Source organism: Oncorhynchus tshawytscha, linkage group LG23 (genome assembly GCF_018296145.1).
Source record: "Oncorhynchus tshawytscha isolate Ot180627B linkage group LG23, Otsh_v2.0, whole genome shotgun sequence".
Taxonomy (NCBI): domain Eukaryota; kingdom Metazoa; phylum Chordata; class Actinopteri; order Salmoniformes; family Salmonidae; genus Oncorhynchus; species Oncorhynchus tshawytscha.
In genome coordinates, this window is record NC_056451.1 from 17908596 (window position 1) to 17924069 (window position 15474).

A 15474-nucleotide genomic window follows, 5' to 3' on the forward strand; every position below is an offset into this window, starting at 1 on the left:
ACACGGGCGCGCAGACCTCCCTCCTTCTTCTTCACGTTAAAGAAACTCGAGGAGGCGGGTGAAGTGGAGGACCGAATGTACCCCTGATGCAGGGATTCGGAGACATATGTTTCCATAGCCTCCGTCTCCGCCTGAGAGAGAGGATACACGTGACTCTTGGGAAGTGCAGCGTCTACCAGGAGATTTATCACACAATCGCTTCGTCAATGGGGTGGTAATTGAGTCGCCTTCCTTTTGGAGAAGGCGAAAGCCAAATCGGCATATTCAGGGAGAATGCGCACGGTGGAGACCTGGTCTGGACCTTCCACCATAGTAGTACCAATGGAAACCCCTAAACACCTCCCAGAGCACTCTTGCGACCACCCCGTGAGAGCCCTCTGTGGACAAAAATCAGTGGGGTCATGACACGCTAACCAGGGTAGGCCCAGCACCACAGGAAATGCAGGAGAGTCAATAAGGAAGAGACTAATTCTGTCCTTGTGACCCCCCTGCGTCACCATGCCCAGAGGCGTGGTGACCTCCCTAATCAACCCTGACCCTAATGGTCGACTATCTAAGGCGTGAACGGGGAAAGGAACAGCCAATGCAATCCCTAAACGATACCCAGATGAACCAACCCGGCACCGACCGGCAGTGTGACTTCTACGGCCACAGATGGTGCACGAGCTGGAACCCCCTTTGGTCTCCCTGCGCACCACGCCTCCCAGCTCCATGGATATCAGAGAGGGGGTGCGGGGGGATGGAACCAAAAGACCCCGATCTGAATGTCTGCGAGTAGCCAGCAGGTTGTCCAGCCGGATGGACAGGTCCTCCAGGTCCACTGGTCGAACGTGAGGGTGGTGTCTCTGCAGGCCAACTCCCGACTGCAGCGCAGACTGCAGCGATAATGCTCGATCAGGGCCCTGTCGTTCCATCCCGCGCCGGCAGCCAGGGTCTGAAACACCAGGGCGAACTCCTGGGCACTCCTCGTCCCCTGCCTCAGATGCAAGAGGCGTTCACCTGCCGCTTCTGGGCAGTCTTCGACCACTCGCCCGAGGGTAGAGCGGCGGGTGAACGCCTCTTCCATCTGAGATGAACTCCTCAAACTGGTCCAACACCGCATCTCCCTCTCTCCACAAGGCGTTGGCCCACTCCAGGGCTTTCCCGGTGAGGCACGAGACGAGAGCGGACACCCTCTTACGGCCCGAAGGAGCAGGGTGGACGGTTGCCAGGTATAAGTCCAGCTGCAACAGGAAACCCTGGCAGTTCGCCGTCCCATCGTATTCCTGGGGAAGACAGGAAGAGAGACAAATCCCACTGGGTCCAGTAGAAGGAGGGGCGTGTAGTGGAGACCCTGGTTGTGTTGGTGTAGGTGCTGGAAGAACTCCCTGTCTCTCCCAGCGGTGCATTGTCTGGACAACGCGGTCCATGGTGGTGCCAAGATGGTGGAGCATTGCTGCGTGCTCCCGGACGCACTCCTCCACCCCTATACCGGGGTACCTGCTCCTGCTGACTCCATAAGTTTGGTCCGGAATTCTGTAGGGGGTGTGTATTGGCGGCAGAGAAGTCAGGCACAGGAGAGCAAAAACTGATTTTCAACGGCGCAGTTTAATAAACAAAACCAGCGTGAACAGAACAATAAATAAATGGGTAAACAAAACCTGTTACCCACCAGCATAATCGTGCACAAGCACTACAATAAACAATTCCGGACAAGGACATGGGGGGAAACAGAGGGTTAAATAAACAACATGTAATGATGGAATTGAAACCAGCTGCGCAGGAAGACAAGACTAAACAAATGGAAAATGAAAGGTGGATCGGCAATGGCTAGTAGACCGGTGACGTAGACCGCAGAAAGCCGTCCGAACAAGGAGAGGGACTGACTTCGGAGGAAGTCGTGACACTGGGGCTCTGTTCACAAACAAACAGACCCGACAGAGCCAGGTCAGCAACACAATTAGATCCAACCAAATCATGAGAAAACAAAAAGATAATTACTTGACAACATTGGTAAGAATTAACAAAAAAACAGAGAAAACTAGAATGTTATTTGGCCCTAAACAGAGAGTACACTGGCATAATACCTGACCACTGGGACTGACCCAAATTTAAGGAAACCTTTGACTATGTACAGAATCAGTGAGAATAGCCTTGCTATTGAAAATGGCCGCCGTAGACAGACCTGGCTCTCAAGAGAAGACAGGCTATGTGCACACTGCCCACAAAATGAGGTGGAAACTGAGCTGCTCTTCCTAACCTCCTGCCAAATGTATGACCGTATTAGGGACACATATTTCCCTCAGATTAAACAGACCCACGAAGAATTCGAAAACAAACCCAATTTCAATAAACTCTCATATCTACTGGGTGAAATACCATAGTGTGTCATCACAGCAGAAAGATTTGTGACCTGTTGCCACAAGAAACAGGCAACCAGTGAGGAGGACTGCCTTAACTAACATCCACATCTTTGGTGCCCAGGGAACAGTGGGTTAACTGCCTTGCTCAGGGGTTGAAAAACAGTTTTTTTTACCTTGTCAGCTCGTGGATTTGATCTAGCAACCTTTCAGTTACTGGCCCAGCACTCTAACCACTAGGCTATCTGCCACCACATCTTTGTAATTACAACCCATGTTTATGTTTATTTAGTTTCCCTTTTGTACTTTAACTATTTGCACATAACATGACATTTGAAATATCTTTATTCCTTTGGAACATTTGGAAGTGTAATGTTTACTGTTTAATTTATATTGTTTATTTCACTTTTGTTTATTATCCACAACACAATTAACACTCAAACAAACAAAAACATGGTTAAACATCTATTAAAAACACAACACCAAATCTTCCTCCTGTAACGGCTTCTAGAGGTAGTGGGTGGAGGAGTCAGGCGCAGAGAGCAGAGTAGTTCAAAGATGTGGATATTTTATTTCCAAAAAAAACAGAGACGGTCACGCCACACACAGAAGGGCGCATAAAGACCCAGTCCAACAAACAGGACGAAACTGTTCGGAAAAATGGAATCCACAAAATATTCACACACCATAAACAGAAAAACATAGATAAACTAACATAGACAACCCACCCAACCCACGCCTTGACCATACTAAAACAAAAGACAAAACAAAGGAACTAAGGTCAGAACGTGACACCTCCACAGTAACTAAACACAACAACCTCTGAATAACCCATATGCTCATAAACAGCCCAATGTTATTAACCAGTTTGTAATAGGCAAACTCAACCCTCAGTCTCGCTGCCAGCATGCCCACCATGTCCACAGACCCCTGTCCCCGAATACTGCCTTTCGTGTCTTCCAAATTGCTAATTTAGCTGCGCCTGACACCCTGACACAAAGTTAAGTAAGAGAACTACACCCCTTCAACTAAACCTGCGCTTTGGCCCAAATATAAACATTTGGGAAGAGAAAACCTTTCCCAGAGCTGAGAACCAGCTAGTGATCAGGTCAATCATCCTGACCAACCTGGAACACTGTAAAAACAGATGTGCCAGAGTTTCAGAACAGATACCCCTCCCCAGGGTAGCCTAGTGGTTAGAGTGTTGGACAAGTAACCAGAAGGTTGCAAGTTCAGAACCCCGAGCTGACAAGGTACAAAACTGTCGTTCTACCCCTGAACAGGCAGTTAACTCACTGTTCTTAGGCCGTCATTGAAAATTAGAATTGGTTCTTAACTGACTTGCCTTGTTAAAAAAAACAGTAGGATCCAGGTGTGCCAGATGCATGCTGGTGGCTATACTGTAGCTCTATGTATTATCCTCCATTGGAGGTCAGCTGTCCTCTTATCAATAGGCAGTTTATATAAAGACCACCAACAGTCTTTTGGGGAGGCACCCAACCAAACACACCCGCCCACCTCGTTGATTTTACCCCTTTCCAGGGAAGAAGCATGGGACACTTTTACACATATTATGTACATGGCCTTCCTTCCCACCGCCTTGAACTCCCCCAGTTCCGGGGTATCGAAAGAAAACAGCATCCCCACATCCTCCTCTAATGCACATCCGCATCAGATGACCTAGCTTGGTACATCCCACACCTAACAGGCATGAACGTAGGCTGGCTGAACCCATAGTATGGGACTGGATGTGTAATAAAAAAAGAGGCTCTTCAAAAAGCCAGGTCCCTGGTGGCGTGCCGGCCTTACGGGACTTAGCGAAACTCTCCAAGCCTACATAACAAACTCATAGAATGGAGTCAGACCAGACAAATAACCCCCCTCTAGATTTAAGAGGAAATGGTGCTTGTCTAAGCCCAAACAGCCTGTTCTCCTCATCAATGTGTAGGTTGTATCGACCCAGCTAGAACCGTCACTGTACAACAGTCTCTGAGTTGCTTGAAGCCGGAAAGCCATGATCCTAGAAGAAATGTCCACCAGGCCTTACCCACCCTCGTGCATTGGCAGGTACAGGGCTGCAACTTTAATCCAATGTTGTCCAGACCAGAAGAAATTGACAAGGGTCCTCTGAAGCTCTTGTATCAGCCCCCCCCGGGGGCTGTAACATCATTAGCCTGTGCCACAGGGTAGAAGCAGCTAGGTTATTGGCTATTAGCACCCTTTCCCTATAAGACAGCTGGGGTAGCACCCATGTCCACCTAGACAATCAGGTACACACCTTCTTCAATACACCCTCTCAGTTCTTTTCTGAAAGCCCCCCTGGTAACCGTGGAGCGGACCCTATCTGAAGCCCCACTGGTAACCGTGGAGCGGACCCTATCTGAAGCCCCCTGGTAACCGTGGAGCGGACCCTATCTGAAGCCCCCTGGTAACCGTGGAGCGGACCCTATCTGAAGCCCCCTGGTAACCGTGGAGCGGACCCTATCTGAAGCCCCCGGTAACCGTGGAGCGGACCCTATCTGAAGCCCCCGTAACCGTGGAGCGGACCCTATCGGCCCCCTGGTAACCGTGGAGCGGACCCTATCTGGAGCCCCCTGGTAACCGTGGAGCGGACCCTATCTGAAGCCCCCTGGTAACCGTGGAGCGGACCCTATCTGAAGCCCCCTGGTAACCGTGGAGCGGACCCTATCTGAAGCCCCCTGGTAACCGTGGAGCGGACCCTATCTGAAGCCCCCTGGTAACCGTGGAGCCCCCTGAAGCCCCCTGGTAACCGTGGAGCGGACCCTATCTGAAGCCCCCTGGTAACCGTGGAGCGGACCCTATCTGAAGCCCCCTGGTAACCGTGGAGCGGACCCTATCTGAAGCCCCCTGGTAACCGTGGAGCGGACCCTATCTGAAGCCCCCTGGTAACCGTGGAGCGGACCCTATCTGAAGCCCCCTGGTAACCGTGGAGCGGACCCTATCTGAAGCCCCCTGGTAACCGTGGAGCGGACCCCATCTGAAGTAACCGTGGAGCGGACCCTATCCCCCTGGTAACCGTGGAGCGGACCCTATCTGAAGCCCCCTGGTAACCGTGGAGCGGACCCTATCTGAAGCCCCCTGGTAACCGTGGAGCGGACCCTATCTGAAGCCCCCCCTGGTAACCGTGGAGCGGACCCTATCTGAAGCCCCCTGGTAACCGTGGAGCGGACCCTATCTGGAGCCCCCTGGTAACCGTGGAGCGGACCCTATCTGAAGCCCCCTGGTAACCGTGGAGCGGACCCTATCTGAAGCCCCCTGGTAACCGTGGAGCGGACCCTATCTGAAGCCCCCTGGTAACCGTGGAGCGGACCCTATCTGAAGCCCCCCTGGTAACCGTGGAGCGGACCCTATCTGAAGCTGACCTGCCCACAGCGAGTCACTCTTTTCCCAATTAACTCTAGCTGAGGAGGCTCCCTCATACTCCTTCATAGCGTTTGAGAGAACCTCAACATCCTCACCCCCTGTAATAAGAATGATCACGTCATCAGCATAAGCAAACAGTATTATCGTAGGACCCTTCATAACCCCTGGCACAAAGAAACCAGTAAGCCTCGCACTTAAAAAACAAAGCATTGGTTCAATTGCCGGACAATATAACTGTCCTGAAATTGGGCAGCCCTACCTAATACCCATATGGACAGGGATGGGACAGCTCAAACCACCCCCCACCTTCACCATACATGAGGCCCCAGTGTAGAGTAAACTCATTCAAGACAAAAAAAAAAACATCCACAAACCCAAAGGCTTTCATTGTTTTGAACAAGAACTGGTGGTCCACACGGTCAAAATCCATCTCCTGATCCAAAGAAAGCAAACCCACATTCACATCAGACAGTTTACAAATGTCTAAAACATCTCTTATTAGAAACAAGTCATCAACAATAGAGCATTCAGGTACACTGTAAGACTGGTCCTTGTGGACCAACAGCCCTAGTTATTCTTTCAACCTGTTTGAGAGACACTTAGATATAGTTTTATATTCTGCACACAGCAATGCAATAGGTCGTCAGTTTTTAAAAAGAGACAAATCCCCATTTTTTGGCAACAATGAAAGCACAGCATGTTGACAGGATACAAGAAAAGACCCTTCATGAAAAGACTCACACACCACTTCATAAAAATCCCCCCTAATAGACCCCCAAAAGTGCTTATAGAAATCAGTGGTAAACCATCGATGCCAGGGGCTTGGCCTGATGAGAGCTGCATAACTGCAGTGGACAGCTCCTGCAGAGTTATGTCAGAGTCAAAAGCAGCTCTCTGTTCGGGGCCCAATTGAGGAAGTCCATGTAACAACTGTTCAGCACACAGAGGATCACAATTCTCCGCCTTATAGAGGGCAGAGTAGAAATCCACGGCATGTTGGCGCATCTCACCATCCTCCATGGTCACCTTCCCATCAGGGAGACAAAGGCAGACCATCTGTTTGCGTTACAATGTCTACTGCCCTAGTTAAAAACAAAAGGCACTAGGCGCATCCATATCCTTGAGGGTAGCAAAGCGAGACCTAATCATGGTAACTGGTTTGATACATTCACCTCTGAAGGTAAATAATGTACTTAACGTTCAATAATCTTGCTCTGATTTGTCCTCCTGAGGGTCCCGGAGATAAAAATGTAGCAAAGTTTTGTTTGATAAAATACATTTTGATATTCAACTGTAGGAACTGGGTTCTACAGTTTGAACCCCTGCTGTGTCTGGCTCCACACCCACCCCACCCGGCCATCTAGATGTGTGAAAGTTAGTGTATAAGCTAATAATCCATCATGACATTCCTGGGAGTGTGTTAATTTACATTTTATATTACCATATCATTTTTGTATGTTCTCTATAGTTATGTACTTCAAAATGTATCAATTGACCATTTCGGCACATTTGGGCAGACTTGATACAAAATATTGTCCAGTATTGAAATGCTTCACTGGATCAATCTGAAACATTGCACATACATTGCTGCCATCTAGTGGCCAAAATCTAAATTGCGCCTAAACTGCAATAATACATTCAGGCCTTTCTCTTGCATTTCAAAGATGATTGAACAAAAGAAAACAAAGCAACACACGTTTTTTTGTTTGTATTAACTTTTACCATATCTAATGTGTTATAGTTTCCTACATTAATTTCACATTTCCACAAACGTCAAAGTGTTTGCTTTCAAATGGTATCAAGAATATACATATCATTGCTTCAGGTCCTGAGCTACAGGCAGTTAGATTTGGTTATGTCATTTTAGACGAAAATGCAAAAAAAAGGGTCTGATCTTTAAGAGGTTTTAATTAAAGGGTCTGGATACTGATGTAAATGTGATATTTCAGTTTATTTTTAATACATTTTCAAAAATGTCTAAAAACCTGTTTTCGCTTTGTCATTATGGGGTAGTGTGTAGATTGATGATGGATTTTTTTTAAAGTATTATTAATTTTAGAATAAGGCTGTAACGTAACAAAATGTGGAAAAAGTCAAGGGGTTCTGCATACTTTCTGAATGCACTGTAAGTGTTATCCAGGTGTTAAAAGATCCAAGTGTTAAAAAACACTTGGGTATTGTGAGAACATTTCCGGGGAAAAGAGGTGAGTCAACAAGGTCTTTCACCTTCAACAAGAAATGTTTATATTGTACTTCAGATAGAGATCAGCTGTGACTTACATTTGTGTGACTTGTCTGTCTGTCATCTTTAGCTGAAAGAAGGTGAGTCAGTCAGTGTGGATGTCTGTCAGAGATATTGGCCTGGGCTGGGAGGGGGCAGGGTTAAACATACATTAGATGAGATTAGGAGGAAGCAACAGGTGTGTTTTTACTGGAGATACTGACAGGTCACTGTGTCAGTCTGCTAGAGGAGCTTACAGAGTGAGAGACAGAGAGAAAGAGAGACAGGGAGACAGAAAGTGAGGGGAAGGGAGAGCGAGAGAGACAGAGAGAGGAAGAGAGAAAGAGAGAGAGAGGGAGAAGGAGAGAGAGAGACGGACAGACACAGTCGGGGAGAGACCGGGAGTGTGTGAGAGAAACTGCAAAGGAGAGACACCGAAATTGAGAATTGGACAGTACCACCAGAGAGACGTGATGGAACCCATTGGTGATGTTCTCCACCTGTTAGTCATCCTGTCCTTGTTGGAGACAGGCAATGCCAAAGTGGGAGACTTCAAAGCAGCAGGAGCTACAGCACCAGGAGATATCATCATTGGAGGGCTGTTTGCCATCCATGAGGGAGTAGAGGAATCCGCCAACCTCTCAGCACCCCATGCATCACAGTGTGCCAGGTGAGTGCCAAGATAAGATTTGTGTTGTAAAGAGAATCCCGAAGATTCTCTCTCCCTCTCTGTGGGGTGTGTGTGATTCTGAGCGCATGTATGATTAAGTGTTCGTGAGAGAGAGTTGATTTACTCTGACAGGTTGACCACAGACAGTGTGATGATCCAACTACGCCTTATGTACCTTTCAAACACACACACACAAACGCACACACACACACACACACACACACACAAACACACACAAACACACACAGGTTCAACATGGACGGGTTCACCCAGGCATTGGCTATGATCCACGCTGTAGAGTCGGCCAACAGATCCCCTGTCCTGACTACACTAGGGATCTCTCTGGGGTACCGTATCCACGACTCCTGCTCTGATGTCACCACCGCTCTGAGGGCCTCAGCTGACTTCACACAGGTAAAAGCTCTTTAGCCGAAACGTTTGTCAAATCAATCCACAGCAAGTATAGATGAGTGTGTGGCCTGTTTTCATTTGTATAGTTTATCTTCCATTAGCCAGCATCTCATTTAAATGGTGTACATTTTTTACTTCACAGGAGCCCACCACGGACTGTGGGGGAGGGGCCAACACCTCTAACTCTTCCCCGCCGATCATGGCCGTCATTGGGGCCTCTTCCTCTGAGATTTCCATCTCCGTTGCCCGGCAACTCAATCTAGAGCTCATCCCTCAAGTAAGCAGCCACCCCCCCGCCCCCTCCACAGAGTGACGGTTGATGGACAGTAACAAAATAAATAACAATAAAGAACTGAGTTGTGTTGAATAAATGAAATAGACAGCAATGATGATACAGATGAATGGCCAAATCAATCCAACAGAATGTAGACAGAAATTAATTCTCTCTTCAAATCATCACAGATCAGTTACGCCTCCACCGCCATCATCCTGAGTGACAAGAAACGTTTCCCTACTTTCCTGAGGACCGTACCTAGCGACCTGTACCAGACACGGGCCATGGTCCAGTTGCTTAGCGACAGCAAATGGACCTGGGTGGGCGTGGTCACAACAGATGGAGACTACGGCCGTTCTGCCCTGGACAGCTTCTTCTCCCAGGCAACCGCCTCAGGCATCTGTGTGGCCTTCAAGGAGATCCTCCCTAATTCGCTAACCAGGCCTGACGGTGAATCAGCAGTCAGACAAGTCGCCGCCACCCTCCGCCGGAACCCCAATGTCAAGGTGGTGGTGTCATTCGCCAAGCCTACTCAGATGATGTACCTATACCAGGAGCTGAGGGGTCTGGGGTCGGGGCTGGGAGAGAGGGTGTGGGTGGCCAGTGACAGCTGGTCCTCGTCCAAGGAGGTCCTGGGAAAGATGGACCTCCCAGATATTGGTCATGTGGTGGGCTTCACCTTCAAAACAGGGAACCTGGCTCATTTCCATCACTACCTGATGAATCTGAGTGACAGCAATGATGCCATAGGAAACAACTCCTTCCTAAAGGAGTTCTACTCCCTGCCAAATGGGTCGGGAGACCCCAAGGTTGTGTCCTCCTCCACAGCCGCAGCAGAGATCCTGTTAAACAACAGCTATGCAAACGTAGTCTTCAATGTGGAGATGGCTGTCAGTGCCATCGCCCATGCAGTGGCTGATATCTGCAGCAAAAAGGACTGCAAGACACCAGGCACGGTCCAACCCTGGCAGGTAACTACTGCACAACTCCTCATGTCTACAGCACATCAGACTTTACTTATATACTGCATCTCGTCTAATATACACTGAATATAACAAACATGAGGAACACCTTCCTAAATTTGAGCCGCACCCCCACTTTTGCTCTCAGAAAAGCCTCAATTTCTCAGGGCATGGACTATACAAGGTGTCGAAAGTGGTCTACTGTGATACTGGCCCATGTTGACTCCAATGCTTCCCACAGTTGTGTCAAGTTGGTTGGATGTTCATTGGGTGGTGGACCACTCTTGATACACACAGGAAACTGTTGAGTGTGAAATACCCAGAAACATTGCAGTTCTTGACACCTGGCACATACTATCATATCCCATTCAAAGGCACTTAATAGCACATATACACAATCCATGTCTCAATTGTCTCAAGTCTTAAAAATCCTTCTTTAACCTGTCTACTCCTCTTCATCTACACTGATTGAAGTGGATTTAACAAGTGACATGAATAAGCGATCACAGCTTTAATCTGGATTCCATCTGGTCAATCGATGTCATGAAAAGAGCAGGTGTTCTCAATGTTTTGTATACTCAGTGTATTTTGGAAATGGCTTGGGTCTATGGCATGAGAACTTGTATTTCAGGTGCTTGAAGCCCTGAGAGGCAGTCGGTTTGAGCTGGAGGGGAAAAGCTACACGTTTGACCAGAAAGGAGACATCAACATGGGTTATGATGTAACCCTGTGGAGGTCTGTGAGAGGGGTCATCAACATCCATGACGTTGTAGCTGAGTACCATCCAATCAACAACAGCTTCAGCTACACCAGCGGAAACAATATCACTAACCTGAGGGTAAGGGTTAGGTTGAGGGTTGAGGGTTAGGGATAGGGTCAAGGTTAGGGTTAGGGATAAGGTTAGGTCTCACTCTCTTTTAGTCTGTTTTCTAGGCTGCCACACAAAGTACACATCCATATTAACCTATCCCACTTGACATAGAGACAAACACAAACAATCTACTTTTTCTTCCTCAAAGTGACTAAAGAAAACTAAACATACCTGTTTGAGAGACTTCTCAGCCAAACTGTACAACAAGTAAAGATGGAAATGAAATAACTTCAACTCAATGAAACAATGGGGATTGTTTGAATAAACCACATACCTTCCACACACTGGGAGCACCTGTCTGTTACCACACATTTTTGTTGGATCTCAGTGATGATCTAAAAACAAAACAAAAACACAAAACTCATAATTACCAGAGCTTATTGGTTGAATACTTTGAATACAGCTGGTCTATTGAACATGGTTTTAAATCGAGAGCTAGGTTAAACTGTGTCCAGGAAACTGGCCGTACATATAAAGCCGTGTTTGAATGCTACTATTAATAGATTTCAGTCACAGTTTTCTTGGGTCAGCCATTTAAATTAGTGCATTGTATCCCAATGCAGGATGTGGTGTCTGTGTGCTCAGCTAGCTGTGAACCTGGGAAGTTCAAGAAGACTGCGGAGGGTCGGCACACCTGCTGCTATGAATGCATCAACTGCACTGAGAACCACTACTCCAACAACACTGGTTAGTTCTCTTGTACTGTCTGTCTATACACACCAGTGTACTCCATCTCTCCTCAGTGAACTAGAGTTGCCCTGTTATTCACACAATCTTCCTCCATTTCTTCAATATGTTTCCTAAGATTTCCCAACACTGTCCTTATCCAAAACAGTTAGTACTAGGCAACAACAGACATATTTCTAAATGCTAAACAGGTGTTCAAGCACTATCCTCCTTTCCTCTCCAGACATGGACCAGTGTCTCTCTTGTGATACAAAGAGAGAGTGGTCCCTGGAAGGGAGCTCTGGGTGTACCCATAAGACCCTGGAGTTCTTCTCCTGGCAGGATGGTTTCGCGGTGGTGCTGCTGGCGCTGTCGGCCCTGGGCATCGTCCTGGTTCTCCTGGTGGGGGCGCTCTTCCTACACCACCACCAGACCCCCGTTGTGAAGGCTGCCGGGGGGCCTCTCTCCCAGATCATCCTGCTCTCCCTAGTGGGAAGTTTTGTTAGTGCTGTGTTCTTTGTAGGACATCCCAGCAGCCTACAATGTAAGGTATGTATGGTACACACACTTTGGGAAACACTGATGTAATGCATTGTTCTGTGACGTTGTCTGAATGTACCAGTGTTTTTTTGTAAATTCAGGGTTTATTGTGTGTGTATTGTTCTGAACCTTTTGTACCTTTGTGGTAAGGAATTTAGTTTGTAAACGGAAAGCAAATTTAAATACAAAGAGAGAATACAGCTGTCTCATTGTCTCATCTCTTCTCATCTCATCTCATTGTCAAGGTGCGTCAGGTGCTGTTTGGACTCAGCTTCACCCTGTGTGTTTCCTGCATCCTGGTCAAGTCCCTGAAGATCCTGCTGGCCTTCCAGCTCAACCCTGACCTGAAGGACGTTCTCCGCCGCCTCTACCACCCCTATGCCATCATCTGTCTCTGCGTGGCCCTACAGGTCCTCACCTGCACCCTGTGGCTGGTCCTGCAGAGCCCCCGGGAGAAGGCCACCGTCTTCGCCACCACTGTGCTGGCCGAGTGTGACGAGGGCTCCCATGTGGCGTTTGGCGTGATGCTGGGCTACATCGCTGTCCTGGCGCTTGTCTGTTTCGCATGTGCGTTTAAAGGCCGCAAGCTGCCACAGAAGTACAACGAGGCTAGGTTCATCACCTTCAGCATGCTCCTCTACCTCATGTCATGGGTAATGTTCGTGCCCGTCTATGTGACCACCTCGGGGAAGTACCTGCCAGCAGTGGAGATGGTGGTCATCCTCATCTCCAACTATGGCATCCTCAGCTGTCATTTCTTCCCCAAGTGCTACGTCATCCTCTTCAAGAAAGAGCACAACACCAAGAGTGCCTTCATGAAGAACGTGTTTGAGTATTCCAGAAAGGGCATTACTGACTCTAGCTCTGTCTCTGAGACTTCAGTCTCTCAGACAGAAGGGAAGTGCATCAGTAACTCTTATTCCATCAGTTCACCTTCCTTCTTCATGTCTACTACACCAACAGAACCCACAGCACCTCCGAACTGTTGGTCCGTTGGCCAGGACATTCAGAGCATTGACCCTGCAACCCATTGCACCGTAGTAGACCATGGAGTGTTTTTCACAGGTCAGCTGACTCGACCACACCATCTGAGGAGAAGCATGAGCCTATGAGTGGAGTGGACCACTGTCTGGAATTTTTATGTCTTACGGTACATCACAGTGTGTCTCTGTGATCCTCTCTTTGGTTTGACTGTTCCCATTTTGCTTAGTCTACTGGCATGTTTTTTGCCCAAGTGGGTTGTGGATTTTACATTCAAGGCAATTTAGGTAACACTTTATTTGACACTGATATGGACATGATAAACAGGCATAAATCCAGGGGCGCAACTTTGGTTTTATAAATGGGGAGGACATAATATATATGCACTCCCGGTCAAAAGTTTTCAAACAACTAATCATTCAAGGGTTTTTCTTTATTTTTACTGTTTTCTACATTGTAGACTAACAGTGAAAACATCAAAATTATGAAATAACACATTTAATAATTGCATTTCAATGAACAGGTGTGCCTTATTAAAAGTTAATTTGTGGAATTTGTTTCCTTCTCAATGCGTTTGAGCCAATCAGTTGTGTTGTGACAAGGTAGGAGGGGTATACAGAAGATAGCCCTATTTGGTAAAAGACCAAGTCCATATTATGGCAAGAACAGCTCAAATAAGCAAAGAGAAACAACAGTCCATTACTTTAAGACACGAAGGTCAGTCAACATGGAACATTTCAAGAACTTTGAAAGTGTCTTCAAGTGCAGTCGCAAAAACCATCAAGCGCTATGGTGAAACTGGTGAGGACCGCCACAGGAATGGAAGATCCAGAGTTACCTCTGCTGCAGAGGATAAGTTCATTAGAGTTACCAGCCTCAGAAATTGCATCCCAAATAAATGTTTCACACAGTTCAAGTAACAGACATATCTCAACATCAACTGTTCAAATGAGACTGTATGAATCATGCCTTCTTGATCGAATTGCTGCAAAGAAACCACTACTACAGGACACCAGTAATAAGAAGACTTGCTTGAGCCAAGAAACATGAGCAATGGACATTAGACCGGTGGAAATTTGTCATTTGGTCTGGAGTCCAAATTGGAGATATTTGGTTCCAACCACCATGTCTTTGTGAGACATAGTGTGGGTGAACGGATGATCTCCGCATATTTATTTCCTAATGTAAAGCATGGGGGAGGAGGTATTATGGTGTGGGGATGCTTTGCTGATGACACTGTCAGTGATTTATTTAGAATTGAAGGCACACTTAACCTGCATGGCTACCACAGCATTCTGCAGCGATACGCCATCCCACCTGGTTTGGGATTAGTGGGACTATCATTTGTTTTTCAACAGCACAATGACCCAACACACCTCCAGGCTGTGTAAAGGCTATTTTACTAAGAAGGAGAGTGATGGTGTGCTGCATCAGATGACATATGTGGGAACTCCTTCAAGACTTATGGAAAAGCATTCCAGGTTAACCTGGTTGAGAGAATGCCAAGAGTGTGCAAAGCTGTGATCAAGGCAAAGGGTGGCTACTTTGAATAATCTCAAATATAAAATATATTTTGATTTGTTTGATACTTTTTTGGTTACTAAATATTCCATATGTGTTATTTCATAGCTACAATGTAGAAAATAGTACAAATAAAGAAAAACCCTTGAATGAGTAGGTATTCGAAAACCTTTGACCGCTAGTGTATATTTTTTTATCCAGTCAGATAAACACTGCAAACAGCCTACCCGACCACTCGGAGGCATCCTCATGGTCCTAAAGAACACTGTTGTTTGGTTTTGTATTACATTCCAATGATAAAACTGGGGGGGAAATGCAATTTCAGAATGTGAAGGGGACATGTCCCCCCCCCTGTCCCCAGTTAAAAGCCCCTGTGTTTATCTATCAATATTTCTATTGGTTCATTTTCTATGGTATACAGGGCTGATTTATTTGTGAACTGCATATGGTGTCTAAACCCATGTTTATGTAAAATGTTTTAACTGTAAAAATCATGGAGGATGCTGGAATTTGCTATGGGCATACTGTCATGTCGTGTGTTGGATCCCTGAATAGGCAGTTTCTGTACGCGATGTGTACAGTAAACAGCATTTTTCTAAGAGCTGATCCAGCAGGATACATATGAGATATTAAA

General features: G+C 46.9%; 1 protein-coding gene across 1 annotated transcript; it reads left to right on the forward strand.

Annotated features, from left to right (window-relative positions):
• The first annotated feature begins 8120 nt into the window (after positions 1-8120).
• Positions 8121-13799, forward strand: LOC112247767 (G-protein coupled receptor family C group 6 member A). The gene is made up of 8 exons (XM_024416594.2): positions 8121-8614; positions 8863-9028; positions 9168-9302; positions 9488-10270; positions 10893-11099; positions 11696-11819; positions 12043-12347; positions 12584-13799. Exons 1-8 carry the CDS (start codon positions 8418-8420, stop codon positions 13448-13450), a joined length of 2784 nt encoding a protein of 927 aa, XP_024272362.1. The 5' UTR covers positions 8121-8417; the 3' UTR covers positions 13451-13799.
• Positions 13800-15474: the final 1675 nt, after the last annotated feature.